Source organism: Aplidium turbinatum, chromosome 4 (genome assembly GCF_918807975.1).
Source record: "Aplidium turbinatum chromosome 4, kaAplTurb1.1, whole genome shotgun sequence".
Lineage (NCBI taxonomy): Eukaryota > Metazoa > Chordata > Ascidiacea > Aplousobranchia > Polyclinidae > Aplidium > Aplidium turbinatum.
The window spans coordinates 36,105,375-36,121,114 of record NC_137475.1 but is presented as its reverse complement, the minus strand read 5'-3'; the positions used below and the strand labels follow the sequence as shown (position 1 = coordinate 36,121,114).

The following is a 15,740-nucleotide window of genomic DNA, read 5'->3' as shown; positions in this document are numbered from 1 at the left end:
GGAATCGCGATGGAAGACGACTACTTGAGTTTTGTGACGAAAAGGACCTGTGTGTTGGTAATACCTGGTTTAAGAAAGAGAAAGGAAGAAAAGTAACTTTCAGTGCAGGTGGCAATGAAACTGAAATTGACTTTGCGTTGGTATGCAGGAAAAACAGAAAACTGATCAAAGATGTGAAAGCGATACCATGCGAACTTCAGCATAGATTGGTGATTGTCGACTTGGACAAGAAAGGTCTGAAGAAAACTGTAAATAAAAAAGGGTGATCAAAAGAAAAGTTTGGAAGTTAGAAGATGCCGACACAAGAGAAAGGTTTAAAAAGAGAGTTGAAAGTCTTGTTCACAACGATGTGACTGATCTATGGGGATCCTTCAAGAATGGAGTTCTGCAAGCTTGCGATGAAGTCTGTGGGAAAACAAAAGGAAGGATGGATCGAGGGGATACGTGGTGGTAGAATGAAGAGGTGAGGGAAGTAATTGGGGAGAAAAAAGTCGCATACAAGGATTGGTGCAGAAATAGATCAGAAGAAACTAAGCTCAAGTACAAGCAATTGAAAAATCGGGCAAAGAGAATAGTTGCAAAAGTTATGAAGCAAGAAGCTGCGCAGGAATTGACCAAATTAAACAACAGTCCCAACGAAGTATATAAGTTTATGAAGGTTCTGAAGCGGGATGGAAAAGATGTGGATGGTGGACGATGTATTAAAGGAAGGGATGGAAAACTTGGTTTCAGTGAGAAAGATCGTGGAAGAATTTGGAAAGAACATATGGAGGTGATAATATGAATGAGGAAAACGATTGGGATCAAAATGTAGAAGCCAACGTGGTAGCAGGTCCATTAAAGAGAGTAACTCGAGAGGAGGTGACGCAAGCAATGAAGAAAATGAAATCGGGGAAGGCTCCTGGACTATCTGAAGTCACTGTGGAGATGATACGTGCAAGTGGAGAGACAGGACTGAAAGCAATGCAGGAAATCAGCCAACGTGTGTTGGATGGAAAAGGAATGCCAAATGAATGGAAGACGAGCGTGGTGATACCCATCTTCAAGGAAAAAGGTGATGCATTCGATTGTGGGTCATATAGGGGAATAAAACTATTGGAGCATGCAATGAAGGTAGTGGAAAGGGTGTTGAAGAATAGAATAAGATCTTTGGTAAAGCTAGACGAGATGCAGAGTGGATTTATGCCTGGGAAGGGAACGACAGATGCTATTTTTATTTTGAGAAGGTTGCAAGAGGAATATCGGGACAAGGGAAAAAACTTGTACATGTGCTTCGTTGACATGGAAAAGGAGTTTGATAGAGTTCCAAGAAGAGTGATGGAATGGGCAATGAGAAAAAAAAGAAGTACCAGAAGCACTTGTGCAAGCAACAATGAGTCTGTATGACGGTGCAAGGACAAGCGTTCGAGTTGGATCTGCCCTCTCAGACGAGTTTTCGGTGAAGGTGGGTGTACACCAGGGTTCTGTCCTCTCTCCTCTAATTTTTGCCATTGTGATTGATGTGATTACCGAATGTGTACGAGAAGATTCATTGATGGAGATACTATACGCGAATGATTTGGTTTTGTTGAGTGACACAATGGAAGACCTGAGAGAGAAATTTGAGATGTGGAAGGAGTCGCTTCAATGTAAAGGTATGCATGTGAACATCAAAAAGACAAAGGTCGTAATAAGTGGAACGGAAGGGGAAATCACAATGAGCAAAATTGACCCATGTGGTGTATGTGGAAAAAGAGTGATGGCAAATTCTGTTAAGTGTACAAAATGCAGGAAGTGGGTGCATGGGAGATGTGCATAGATGAAGAGAGTGACATGCAGATCCGGAGATGGTTTTGAATGTGAAAAATGCAAGAAGATTGAAGAAGGAATGGTTGGTCCCGTTGAAAAGCTGAATGACGAAGTTGAATCCGTGAATGCCTTTTGCTATCTAGGGATAGATTGAATGCAAGTGGTGGTTGCGAAGCGGCAGTGACTGCAAGAGTAAGGTTTGGTTGGGTGAAATTCAGAGAGTGTCGAGAGTTGTTATGTGGTAGAAGATTTCCGTTGAAAATGAGAGGAAGAATTTATACTAGTTGTGTGAGATCTGCAATGCTGTACGGAAGTGAGACATGGTGCTTACGGGAAAACGAATTGGAGATTTTAAGAAGAACTGAGAGAGCAATGTGTGGTGTGAAGCTGATGGACAAAAGGAATACTGAAGAACTTATGAACTTGCTTGGGTTGAATGAAAATGTTGATAAGTTGGCGAAAGCGAATGGAGTAAGGTGGTATGGGCATGTTTTGAGAAAGGATGAAGATGATGTTTTGAGAAGAGCGCTGGAGTTGTGAGTGGAGGGTCGTAGAAAACAAGGAAGACCCAAGAAAACCTGGAAAAGGCAAGTTGAGGAAGAAAGCAGCATGGTGGGCTTAACAAGAGAGGACGCGTTAGACAGATCGATGTGGAGGCAGGGTGTGAAGGCGATTGCGGCATTTGGAGGTGAATCCGGCCACCCTCGGTAACGGAGACATCACCGGATTAAAACTGGACTACTACTACCACTACATGTTTTTGCTCATTTTTGGACAAAAAAAAAGAGAAACACGGCAATTTTGCTTGGGTTTTGCTACAGTGATGCGTTTATTTGGATTGTTAAGCTGCGCCACCTTGTTTAACAATTAAGTTCAGTGGTAGTAGCTAGTGTAGTAATGGTACACACTCTTGAATGTCTCTTCCATGTAAATGAGATTTATTTTACACACGCAAAAAGATTTTTGGAAGGCAAAGTGAAAGGCTTTAATGCATACGAAGATGATGGTTTGATGAACATAATTAAGAAAATACCAAAACTTAAGCCCCAACATCTGAAAATCTCACAAGATTGTAAAGTTTCCATCACAGCTATAGCCGCAAATCATTTAAAAGCCAAGATCTTATGGTTTTCTGAGCACAAAAATAAAGCTAAACATTCATCCTTTCATAGCGACCATATGTGACTTCTTGCTCTGGCAGCTCATTTAGTGATGGATGTTCCGGGAAATTTGAAACCCCTACTTTTTTTATCGTCAAGAAAGCGTGTTCATTACGCGTTCGATAACAACAGCGAGTGGTTACTTAAGAATGCTGATTTTTGGGTATTGTGTTGGGCCTCAGGATATCCCTAAACTTCAACGTATGGTTTATTTCATTGTTTGTGTTTATTTACCAGTATTTTTAGTCGTCCATCTTAAACCTTCCACTGCTGAAGGTCCCTCAATTGTACTGTTTACAAGAGATTTATTACTTGCATATAAATCTGTTGATGAACCAGTATTCAACGCTGTTCTGAAACATTTTGTTAGGCATGCATCCCAATGGTTGAGCCCTAAACAAATTGCTTTAAGTTCCCACGCTGAAGCTCCGCCTTTTGCTGCTGATGCGGTAAGACAGAAAAGTTTGCCAAGAAACGTTGATATCGAGCAGACGCTTTTGAAGCGTGGCAACTTACGTGATTTTTTTATCCGAAGAAAGTAAGATGGCTCCATGCATTGCATGTTTTTCATGTCCATCAGTGTTTTGGCGTATGATCAACAACAACAATCGAGGAACAGAGCACTTCATAGGCAGACTGAAAGGCGTTGTAAACTGCTTGATTCGAGATGACCAAGATGATTTGGCCAAAACAGACTTGCGTATTTGTGCTGCTTTGCACAGTATGGTGTGATAAATAATCCCATTGAAGTGTGTTGTGTTGTTGAATGGTGGTTTTGTTAGATAGATCTCTGAACTAAATGATCAAGGGTTTAAAGTTAGCTAGTATTAGTAATTGCAACATGCATGTAAAAATCAATGCTGAGGTATATAATCAATAATTATAAATACAGTATGCTAGACTACTACCACTGTCCATTGTACTTAATTGTTAAACAATGTGGCGCAGCACAGCAACTTAACAACCAAAATAAAAGCGTCACTGTAGCAAAATTGCTGTTTAGTGTTTCTCATTTTTTTTGTCCAAAATGAGCAAAAACATGTTTTTTCAAAATAACTCCTTTTCTGTTGCAGTTAGCGTTTCATATTGTGTTGACAACAAATAGGAAATTGTCCCTTCCGGTCATTTTGGCGCAAGTTCCAACTCTCTAGCTTTTGCCATATTCGTGATAAGGCCAAAATAGCAAAAATCCGCTAGCTGGCAATCAAGATGACATCATAATGAAAAAATAACGTCATTTTTGAAATCAGTGACGAAAATCCAGTCAGAATTTGACCTGAACCTAATTTTCCTGAAAAGTCGCCTAAAAGTGGGACACCCTAATGTTTATGATGTCGAAGGGCAGCGGAGTGGCTTTGAATAGTAAGTTTTCAACTGTGCTGGTGCTCGACAGAGGACATTACTAACATGGTTGTACCAATGTACAGTAAACATTTTAATGTCATAAAACTTTCATTCCAGTAAAAATGTCCTTTGCATTTTGCTTATTTCAGGAAATCTATACATTTCTTTTGAAATTTCTCAATGGGTCTGGTCTGACAGAAAGAGGCCTCACATTTATTGCCGATGACGTCAATGTAACGTCATAAAGTCATGATGACGTCTTTCTAAAATTTTAAACTTGCGCTATAATGATCTATTCAAGGGCCAGAGATTAGCTCATTAGGCTACTCTGTCAGCCAAGACAGATAGAGATTTGACTGATAACAGTCGTGATGACTGTGTTATAAAATGCAGGCCATAAACTAGTTCAGAAACAATTGTATGGGCATTCCTAAAACCAAGTAGCCTATCGCCAATGGAAAAGTTTGCACCACAGCTGATCACCTTTCGATGTCAGACAATCAAGCCACTGCCAGAGTAGCTGTTGTAAGCTTATTGAAGGCTGGTGGTACAAACCTTGACCATATTAAATCTCAACATTGACCGCAAGAAGAAAGAGAATCAGTTTAAGGTAACACTCCAGTCAAACATATATGAACCAATTTCAAGAGGAGCGAGCACGAAAGCATTGTGTTCTTCATTGGGTGGCAAACTCTTTGAAGATATATTGGGTTGAAAGCAAGGTCAGGCTTTAGAAACTTTGCCAGTATCAGTTTCTGAGACACTAAAATTTGAAGGAAATCTCCTGGGTGCGCCAAATCTCAGAGATTCTTCTGGTGCATTCCAAGCAAAAGCATCACCACAAAATAAACCGAACGTGGTAAAGTATGGTAGAAGGAAGAAAAACAAAAAGTAAATTTGGCTGATAAGAGTAATTTAAATTAACAAAGCAGCTTTAAGGCATATGCAGTTTTTCTTTCAGAATAAGTAATCTTTCTTATTTGCGCAGTTCAACTGTTTTCACTCTTTCAATTTGACAGGGATATGAAGTAGCAATAACGCAATGTAGCCTACTAATTTTGCTGTCTTGTCTTACGGAATAATAAACTAATCTCTTGCCCTTACATAGATCGTTATAGCGCAAGTTTAAAATTTCAAAATGACGCCATCATGACTTTTATGACGTGACATTGACGTCATTGTCATTTCGAATTTCTCATGGTTAAAATAATGGGAAACAATGCGAGAGAAAATATTTTGTTTATATGAAACAGACATTAAAAGGTATAAATGTCGTGAGCAATGTTTTTGCTGAAACACTCCACCAACCGAGTATTTACTCTTGATTGCCCTCCCCCCCCAGGCATTGGGGGTTATAAAATATCATCCATGACTGAGTACACATTTTTGAGACATTTGTTGATGATTTCCTTAATGATGACATTAAAAATTACTTCTGCTGTGATCGATACTGTTTTCAGTATGGATCTAACAAGTACAATTACGTCAGACGCTCTAGAATAACACGACTTCGCAATGGAAAAACACCGAAGCATTTTCGAAACTCCACCCAATATTACATATCTTTAAAATTCATTGAAACAACTACCGGTAGCTTTCTTTAAATAAACTTTCTTCTGCTGCCGGTACGTTTTTCGGCTCTTAGAAGTGGTCATAGGAAACGTCTCCACGCATTTTGACATCAATTTTGTTACTCTGTCTATGATGAGCAGTTTTCGAAATACGTGATAATTGAGGTTTCGGAACTAAGGACCGTGCCCCATGTCTTTATGAGCTAAAGTTTTGATTGTCGAGTTTTAACCCAAAACCCCACCGCATCAGACCCAGGCTTTTTGAAAATAGTGAGAGAGATTGTTACAGTATTTGCCTTTCACTATTGCAAGTCAAATGGCGATAATGAGAAAGCATGTAGACAGGAAGCACCAATGAAAACAGATAGGCAAGACGTGAAAATATTGAACACCTTAGATTGCATGATGGTTATGATGACGAGGGATAGCCATCATGCAATCTAAGGAGTTCAATATTTTCACATCTTGCCTATCTGTTTTCATTGGCGCTTCTTGTCTATTGAACACCTTAGAATCTTAGATTGTATATGATACAGGTGAAGTCTAAGAGCATAAGGCTACCTGAAAATTCAACACCTTCTTCCTGGCATCTTGCCTGTAGAGAGCTTTGAATGGGCGGTCGCCCGCGTGAACGTGGCACTAATGAAACACTATCGGAGCAAAGATACTGAATCTTCCGCCGTACGGGGTCACGAGGCGGAACTGGCGGAACAGCAAATTCCGTAGCCACAACAGGCGGAGAACCATAACCAACATTTTCCGTTGTGTCCGCTTTTGATGGGATAAGTGGCTTAGATTTTAGTGATGCCTTAGAATGACGAGAGGACCATGGACGGAATAATGGTGAACCTGTAAGTTGAGATTTTCTTTTGTATACAAGATGTTGTTTATGTTGGCGAAGTAAACATATTACCAGAGTAGTAATGGGACAGAAGTCAGAATTTATTCGACTCTTGCAAAGTTAAAGAAACACGTTTCATACAAAAGCTTGAGGATTGACTCTCAAAATGAGCTAGAGCTAGAGCTACAAAATAAAATATCATGAAATTCGTGAGCATTCAGAGCTCGTCGTCACAACGAAATATTGTATCGAGTTTGGTACTGCATCTTCATTTTAGGGTCTTTATTTTTGATTAGAGTTCAAACTGTTGCTAAATTCAGTGCGAAGACAGAGATTGGAAAGCTTGTTCTCATAAAAAGACGTTACAAAGAAAACATGCACGTAATGAAAAAAAAACAAGACAGAATTTAATTGGCTTTGTGAACCAAGATTTTTCCATATGGCGATGACAGAATTTTTTAACAGTCAAATTTTTCTCAAGCCCAGTTAGAGATCAGCCGTAAGAAAGTATATAACCAATTCACGTCATTCCATTGGCTACTTTCTACCATTGAAATATGAAAGTAAATTGAAGAGCGTGGCTTAAACTTTAAAGTATTTATAATTTAATTTTGCTTAGGACCGAATTAATTTATCTAACGAGAAGGCCGTTAAAGACCTTAAGGTATAAGATTTCTTGGGAATTAATTGCGCGGTTCGATTTTTAGTTGGCCGGACGATTTACTTATTGATTTTCACTAAAACATCTAAGGTAGTCTTCTGCTCTCGCGTTGTGACTATAATCAGAGCACCCGTCGGTTAGCCACTGCCTGGTGTCATCGTCAATGGAAACTAGGCGTTCCATACCGTACCATGAGGTGATCTGTACAGCGGGTATTCCTTGTGGGCTGCCGTCGGTATTTCACCACTCACAGGCAGCACTCTATGCCATGCCCCAACGCAACATGTCTACTCTATAGCATCCAATCCCAGTGAGCAAACAGTTACGCCTTGATGAAGCAAGTCTAATTTGCAAGTAGCCTACCTTCACGTGGTCGTTTCCGCAAGTACAAACTTGGGAAACTAAATTTGCTATAACTGCCGAAAAATCGTCTAAGGCAAGGGTGTGGAAACCGTGGCCCGCGAGCTTAAACTTTTTGGCCCGCGCAAAGGTCCAGAGTTAAAATAATGTGTGGCTCGCTAGACGATTTTCATTTGTCTAAAATTTGCAACGTTCAGTAAACATTATTTTTTAAAGTTCAACCAGTGCGAAATCAAGCAAACAAATCTTCACCTACATCCATTCCCGTACGTCTGCAGACGTTGAATCAATGCAAAAATGACAGATTTTCTGTCTGGATTGTCACGTTACCACACAATGTTACTTACGCATTGGTGTAGCAGCTGATTCAAGTGTTGAAAAGTCGAGGGGCTGCTCACGATTAGAATCTTTCAATCCGAGCGCTGCAATGACAAAATGAAGTTGAGTCTGAAGTGAGGACCGCGTAGGAGATTTTCACAATGATCGATCTTGCCTTGTCGCTCGGAAAATCCCCATTCTCATTACAGTGAAAAGGTTCAACATTGAACTAAATTGATTTAAATTACTGCAAAGCTTATTAAAGCAACATAGGAATTATTCGCATCTTTGGTACGTTTAAAACTAAACAAGTATGTTGAATCCGGTTGTGTCGCTTGGTTTCGTGATAGAGGTGAACTTTATTTAAGCTGAAGCTTTAAAATTGCCTTACTATGTGAGAACTGAATAAGCTTGAGTAATATTACGAACGCACGATCGTAGCTGAAAAATAAAAAAACATCAAAAGACTAGATAGGTTTTGACAAAAGTAACTCTATTTAGACAATCACTCAATCACTGACAAGCCCAAGGGGTAATGGAGAAAGCCATCGTCTTGCATCGGCTACTTACATTCGTCGTAAACTGGTTGTGGTAGAGAAGCGGATGCAAAGTTCAAATCCATCGTTTCATGTACTAAATGTGGGTGAAAATAACGTTTTAAAAACATAAGAAATGGCTATGCACAATTCAAGACTAACAATTTGAGATTCGACAACTTTCAGACAACTCTTGATGTGAACTACAAAGAAAGTCAGTTAAAAGTTTTTAGCAATATTGTTTTATACCACAAGCATGTTTATAACGTTGAAGGGCAGCGGAGTGGCTTTGAACAGTAAGTTTTCAATTGTCCCGGTGCTCGACAGAGGACATTACTAACATGCTTGATTGCTTGTACCAATGTACAGTAAACATTTTAATGTCATAAAACCTTCATTCCAGTAAAAATATCCTTGCCACGAATACTTTACAACTATCATCACGCTTTAACTTCTCGTTCTGAAATAAAGATCGATACAGGATATTACGCAAACGGAATCTCATTATCTTCATCAAGGATCACCTCATCATGGTTAGTATTAAGTAACCATGAGGACACATTATCTTGAAACATTATACGTACCGTCAAATGAATAAACAGTTGTCTGCATGGTTGGACCTGATCAAAAATCAAAATTTTCAATTTTTTTTTGTCTCTCGCATTGTTTCCATGAATTTGACCATGAAAAACTCGAAAATGACAACTATTTTGCTCTCAGATAATGGGATACCCTTCCTCAAGAGGCCTAAACAGTTCCATTTTTGCCAAAATCAACCGTTTCTGACCTGTGAAGCCATGATCCTGACGGTGGTAGTCTTTTGAAAATTTTTGATTTAGAACAGGTCTAATGGTAGATGGAGCCGCATTCAAGGAAGATAAAGAGGCGACATCTGTCGCTTTCTTACGCACTGCACATAAAATTAGGGCTATGGAGTCGGAAGCATTTTGGCATGTCCGGAGTCAGAGTCGTTAAAAAAGGATGATCACCATGAATAAAGATGAAGCATTAATCAGCGTGTGTGTTGTTAGACGTAAGAAAAAACAAACTGCAAAAATACGACAATTCCATAAGAAAACGTACATTGGATTGAGAGCCAAACGTGACCTCGAAATGCGAAAAAATTCTTCCTGAGGTCTTCAATATTATTTTTGGCAATCTTCTTGCAAGCTCGATCAGATCAAATTGCTCATAATCAAGCGCAAGCCGCAAGTGCGATTTTTTGTAGTGAAATGCTTGTTCAGCTATCTAGCCGATATGATGGGGGTTTGATTCTCTGTTGAGGTTTTTTTTTCTTTTTTGTAAGGTGATTTCGTGGGGGCAGTCATGCACGAGGGCTGAGTCAACCGACCAAAAACCTGTGTTACAGTCGCAACAAAAGATCAAGTCACTGTAATATTCTTACCAACTGTTTTCTTAGAAGCTTTTTTCAGTGATTCCGGTTTCTTGGAAATACTTTTTGCCATCACAGGTGGTGGTTGTTGTTGTTGCGGCGATGGCATGTTTTTTTCAATATGGATTATCTCTTCATTTGCGGATTGCATGTCAACATCCACCTCACTATCGTTTGATCGACTTGCCAGTGCAAGTTGTGACGTTGGAGCTAGCGACAATGCTTGCGGCTGTGATCTTCTAGAAAGGGGCCTACAGAGCGATCGTCGGGGAGAAAATAAGCTTTTCTCACGTAATCCAAACAAAGACGACGGCTGCTCTTCAGACTGCAGCGGCTCAGCTGACATCAAGAGTCCTTTTCTTCCTGCAAAAAACACATTGTCGTGCGATTGCAGTCTTGTTCATCACGTGGAGTCACAGCTAAAATTAGACATAGACACTAACATACAGTAATACAGTATACTATACAATACATGTTGGAGCTGGATGGCTGCAAAGACTGTTGAAACTACACAGGTATTTCTATTAATCTAAAGCGCAAAGCGAACAGGGTTATTCGAGGCACAGAAAAAGAAAATGTCCTGAAAGACTCTAAGCCTGAGCCAAAACTGATGTGAACAAAATTTTACATAGATTAATTATCTCAAGACTATGCCAAAGCTGAGTGTGTTTTCACACAACTTAGTTTACAAGCTTAGAAATAGAATTTATTACAGAATGTTTATGCAACCTAGCAAAAAATGACGTGCTTTCATAGCGCAGTGTCGGCGTAGCCATAGAGAGGCGCAGCCGATTCCATTACAGTAATACCGCACTTCAAACCCATTACTTTACAGGAATAAGATTCAGCAACAATTTTAAAAAATTTGGTATGACCTGACAAGGCATCGAACCCATGTGTACAAACTCAGATGCGGACAGTCTAACAACCAAATCGTCATACAAGTGAGTTTACTAAACCAGTGGTCACTTACTTAATTTTACATCCATCATCCTTTCTTTAAGTATTGTACGCTGCCGAAGGAGGTTCGCATTTGCGCTGCAAGTCGCGGTTTCAACTCCACGTAAAGGTGCTTCCCCACCAATTTCTTGACATAGCATGGGCTCTTCCATATCATAGTTCGAGAACTTGCCTGAAATGCACCGATTAATTTTACAACAGCATAGTAACATTGGGCAAGAAACACAGTCCAGTGAAGCTGAGACGTAAGATGTCTGCAAACATTGAATCATATAAAAAAAGGACTAATTTGCAGGTTGGATATGTGAAAAACAGTACAGTATAAGGGCAAGGCGGCTTCCTTGCGTATTACCCAAGATCGAAGATCAAATGTTTTCGAGTTGAAGCTTTCTGGGAACCGATGCATTAAGCTTTGCACTTTGCTGTATAGACGTTCGTTTCACAGAAAGAGCATGTGATAGCTAACTTTCGTGAATTAGTGCCACTTCTTAGTGTTCAGCTGGATGCAATGTGCTAATTTATGACCTCTCGCTTTGTTATCGGTTTATCTATTACAATCAATCTTCGATGGCATTGGAAGAATTAGAATGGAAAAAATGATAATTTTGAGCAACTTTGTCATAAAATCATTCAATTTACGTAAACAATTATTGTAACAACCTGCCTGCAGCGTACTTAAAAACTGTAGACTTTAAAACCGCATTGCTCAACGCGACACACAGCTTACCTTTTCTACGACTTTGCATCGATTTTTTCGAGAGTCTGAAAATGCAATAAAACATAGTTAGAAAAAAGTGTTAGCCTAAGTAAAAAAAAAAATTTTTAGTATGTTTTTTTCAATAAGTCGTCCTAAGTTACTATATGAGCGTCATGAGGATTATGTTGCAGTTGAACAACTCAGTGTTGTAAGTCAGGGCGAAATTTCAAGCCTGGTATGGGGTTAAGTTTAAAAGTTCTTGGCCAAACTTGGACCTGAGTAGTGCTGCAATTTTAGCTTCTTTGCATGGATGCACAAATGCAGGCCACATGTGAGCAGAGACGTAAAATTCTCCCGCACAGAGCAAACAACGGAGAAAAGAATGCTGCAAAGTTGGATCCATTAAAAAAAAAAACTTCACTTTTTAGGCCTATTTCGGGCTTCAAACTTTCGGAATGGGGTAGCGAGTAATGCCATACTTACAATTTTGAAACAACCAAGCACTTTTCCAAACTCAAAAGCAACAGATAATGATAAAATTCACAAAAAAGCAACAAATTTAATTTAGTTGTCTGATGAACAACGTCTTCTAGTTAAATCAAAATCAACATAGTTATTTTAAACAAAATTTCATCGAGAAGTCTTCCTTTTATCACAACTGTATGGCGTCGCTGCAAGTTCCAATGTATTGTTGTAAAAATTGCAGTCGCCTACTAAAAAGTAAAACTAAACTTTTAGTGAAAAGGAAATTGCAAAATCAACTTCTGAAAAACAGTTACGACCGCTTGCAATACTAACGTTTCGTCATTCACATTTGACCAACTCACTTGGATATTCAACGGCGTATCACAACCGAAAAAAATGCATTAGAAGATAGACCCCGGAACAAAGAATTTAAATTGATGGTTCAGATGTCTGACGAAAAAAAAGTTCGGTTTAATTTTAGCACGAACACTTACTGTTTGTCTCTGGCGATACTAAACAACCACTTCAGCATATCCTTCGGTCTCTGGTCGCCAGGGACAATACCTGACTTCTGAATTGGCTCATTAAGTTTCTTTGCAACGTCAACCAGTTGTCTGCTTGAGAGGGTGCATTTGTTCCATTGTGAAATGTCGCTTTTCTGGGCAAAGGATAGAAAGCTGTTCAAGGTGTCTTCTTTTTCCAAAACTTTAACGAGATATTCTCCGAAAGCAACGTCAATGACTGAATAAATAGAAAAATATTCCGAAAAATGTGAAAACGTTTTGTTCATACCCAGAAGTCACACTTGGAAGAAATCAACTACTTGTTGCATACAATGATACAAACCATACGGTTTCAGAAAGTTGCTGAGATATAGTCGCTGCATAGCTGAAGTATAAGCTTACTGTAAATAAATTGACGTTCTTGAGTAAATCAGAACAATATTCCAGCTCGATTTCTACTTTGATTGTATAAAAGAAAACTTCAATCCAATGAAAAAATAAATAAAGAGCCCATGTTGCTGAAACTAAACTCATGTTCAGCAAATGTTTCCAAAATTAATCTGTTTTCATATTTACTGCTATAAATTTTGAAAAGTTTGCTAAACATGAGTTCAGTATCAACACGTTGAGCTCTCTATTTTTTGATGAGATTGATAAGGCGTTTCAACCATTTTGCTTCTAAACTTCAAGACAGGTCAGGAGTGGGTGGTAAAAAGAATTTAGCGGCACACACACCGGTTTCAGTGCATTAACTCTTTCGCTACGCTAAGCCACTACAATGTCTCACGTCAGATAAACAGAAGCTGTTATAAAGATAAGGTTCATTTTTAAGTCTCGCCAGCACCACACGGATTCTAAAGATGTCCTTCAATGTAACAGAGTTTGTCAAACTCAACTGCGTGTACAGTAGCAATAGATTGAGGAGCATGGTATGTTGCAGCTATTGCTGACAACGCCTAGCTAGAAGGGAAAACAAGAAAATACCTGGAAATTCAGCCACCATGTTCAGTTCTGTTTTCGTTGCGGCCAAACAGACCTGAGCCTCTTTCAGCTCCACTCCCGATAGTTTTTTGATGATTTTTTCAGCTTCTTCAAAATGGCGATTTGACTGCATGGCCGAACTGTAGTAGGAGACATTTGCTGCTTCGATTTCTTTCTTGATCCGTTCCAAATCCGACTGGAGTGAAATAGCAACTTAGTCTTGTACGTTAATATCAATGCTCATGTGTAAACTATAAAAATCTAACTACGGCTCCATTGAAAAATTGGCAAGATAAAAAGAAACCAATAAAAATTCCAGTAAATGAAAACCAAACACATGTGTAAAGACACACACTGAATTATAAATTTAACAAGAACAGGGCAAGGGCTAGCAAACATTATATTTGCAATGATAATCGACATTTTGATTGCAAAAATAATGCAATTTTTCAACCCTTTGCGCTGTTATTTCCATCGACTCCGACAGTACATTAGATCAGGTCTATCCCTGTGCAATAGATGCATACAGTGTACCATTGCCAAGTGCTGTGCGCCACCACTAATCAAAACGTATGTCACATAGAAATGCATGATCTAAAGTGGACATTAGCTTTGTTTATTACCATTTCTTCAAACAAAGCTTCTTCATCCCAAGCAATTTCGGGAATCACATCCACAAATGCCGCGTTGACTAATTCCGTAACCGTTGGACCGTCGTTGCTGCTGAGATTTTCATCCTGAAAGCAATACGCATTTTTGAAAAAAAAAAGTTAGTATTTCACTATATAACGTATGAATGATCGAAACGTGATGTCGAGCTCTTGCAATACACGTCATCAACTCTCTCCGGCCTCCATCAAAGATGTTCGATTTCTCTTTCCACCGACAAATCTCAAACGTTCATCATGATAAAATTCAAAACATCTAACAGTAAATACAAAACACATCATTATGCTGTAGTATAAGATTAAGAAAACAAGGCCAACTACAATTGTCTGTTAAATTAAATAACATAATACGTCGGCTGCATAGCCGAGTAGTGAAAGCCCTGGAACGGCAATCGAAAGGGCGCCGGTTCGACACCGTTCAAGAGCATGCGCTGCGTCTCTGGCAGGACACCTAAAGGCATGCCTGAAGGTGGACACGAAGACTGGCTTCCTTGCCTTCTCGTCCACTTAATCTAAATCTTCACCCACCGGGTGTAATCCTGGATACGACAAACAAAAAAACGTTGTTCTGGCACAAACTAAGCCAAACTATCATAAGATGTTTAAGGTGATAGTTTGTTTGTATTCCGACGTTTCGTCGATCGTGCGCACAACAATATTTTAAGATTTGAATAAGCAAATGTCGTGCAATCAAAATACATTTGAAATGGAGAAAAATCATTGCTCCGGGAGAGTGAGTTTTGTGTTTCTATTTGCACAATATCCTTTACAAATTATCCCATGCGGCGTCACCACCCGCGTACGACAGTACGGCGCAACGGGTAAGGTTGAAACTGAGGCTTTCGCAACGTCCACCAACCTTCTCTCTCTCTTCTACAGCAACAAAGCTTGTGTAGGGAGACACGACATCGTGCAGACAACTCAATTCAACAATGTGAGGTTTCCTTTCGGTTTTCAGTTGCTCTCGCACCAGAGGGTCTACGTCATGCATGCCCTCTTCATAATCTTTGATCATGGCGCGAGCGGTCAGACGGTGCAGAGTCTGTGCGTCAATTTATAGATGTTACCTAGTGTTCTTAAATAGTGAAATTTAAGTTAAGTATTAACTAAAAATCATTTCAAACCAAGTAAATGTTGCATGAAGTGTACGTATTCTTATTACACAAACACCACGTAGAACCTTTCAATCTACTACTACTAGTTTAAAAAAGGGATTTAACTTAGTTCCAGTATTTTGAAGAAAAATAATGGAGTCAAATTTACCTTTCCGTTGGTAATGCTCAGCTGAGTGGTAGATACCACAGTAGAAATTTCCTTTCCGCACACAGTCGCAAACAGCTCAGCCTAAATAGAGAGCAGTGAACTGTATCTCTATGTATCGTCATCATCAGTTTGTTCCTTCCTCGTATGGAGGGTTGGATACAATGCGCCATTGTTTTCGACCATGAGCTGTGCGTACTGCACTTTTATAAGTTAAATTTGTTCATTTTGTGA

At 39.3% G+C, this 15,740-nt stretch overlaps 1 protein-coding gene across 1 annotated transcript in view; it reads right to left on the bottom strand.

Moving 5' to 3' along the window:
• LOC145769623 (protein mono-ADP-ribosyltransferase PARP4-like) overlaps nucleotides 1-15,740 on the bottom strand; it is a 55,629-nt gene that overhangs the window by 25,224 nt on the left and 14,665 nt on the right. The window contains exons 24-35 of the mRNA XM_082581292.1: nucleotides 15,510-15,590; nucleotides 15,106-15,288; nucleotides 14,202-14,315; nucleotides 13,582-13,774; nucleotides 12,589-12,835; nucleotides 11,660-11,694; nucleotides 10,946-11,104; nucleotides 9,985-10,335; nucleotides 9,164-9,199; nucleotides 8,614-8,676; nucleotides 8,073-8,147; nucleotides 6,425-6,712 (exon numbers count right to left, since the gene is read on the bottom strand). Of these exons, the coding sequence (XP_082437418.1) occupies nucleotides 6,425-6,712; nucleotides 8,073-8,147; nucleotides 8,614-8,676; nucleotides 9,164-9,199; nucleotides 9,985-10,335; nucleotides 10,946-11,104; nucleotides 11,660-11,694; nucleotides 12,589-12,835; nucleotides 13,582-13,774; nucleotides 14,202-14,315; nucleotides 15,106-15,288; nucleotides 15,510-15,590 (1,825 nt within the window). The remainder of the gene's footprint in view (nucleotides 1-6,424; nucleotides 6,713-8,072; nucleotides 8,148-8,613; nucleotides 8,677-9,163; nucleotides 9,200-9,984; nucleotides 10,336-10,945; nucleotides 11,105-11,659; nucleotides 11,695-12,588; nucleotides 12,836-13,581; nucleotides 13,775-14,201; nucleotides 14,316-15,105; nucleotides 15,289-15,509; nucleotides 15,591-15,740) is intronic.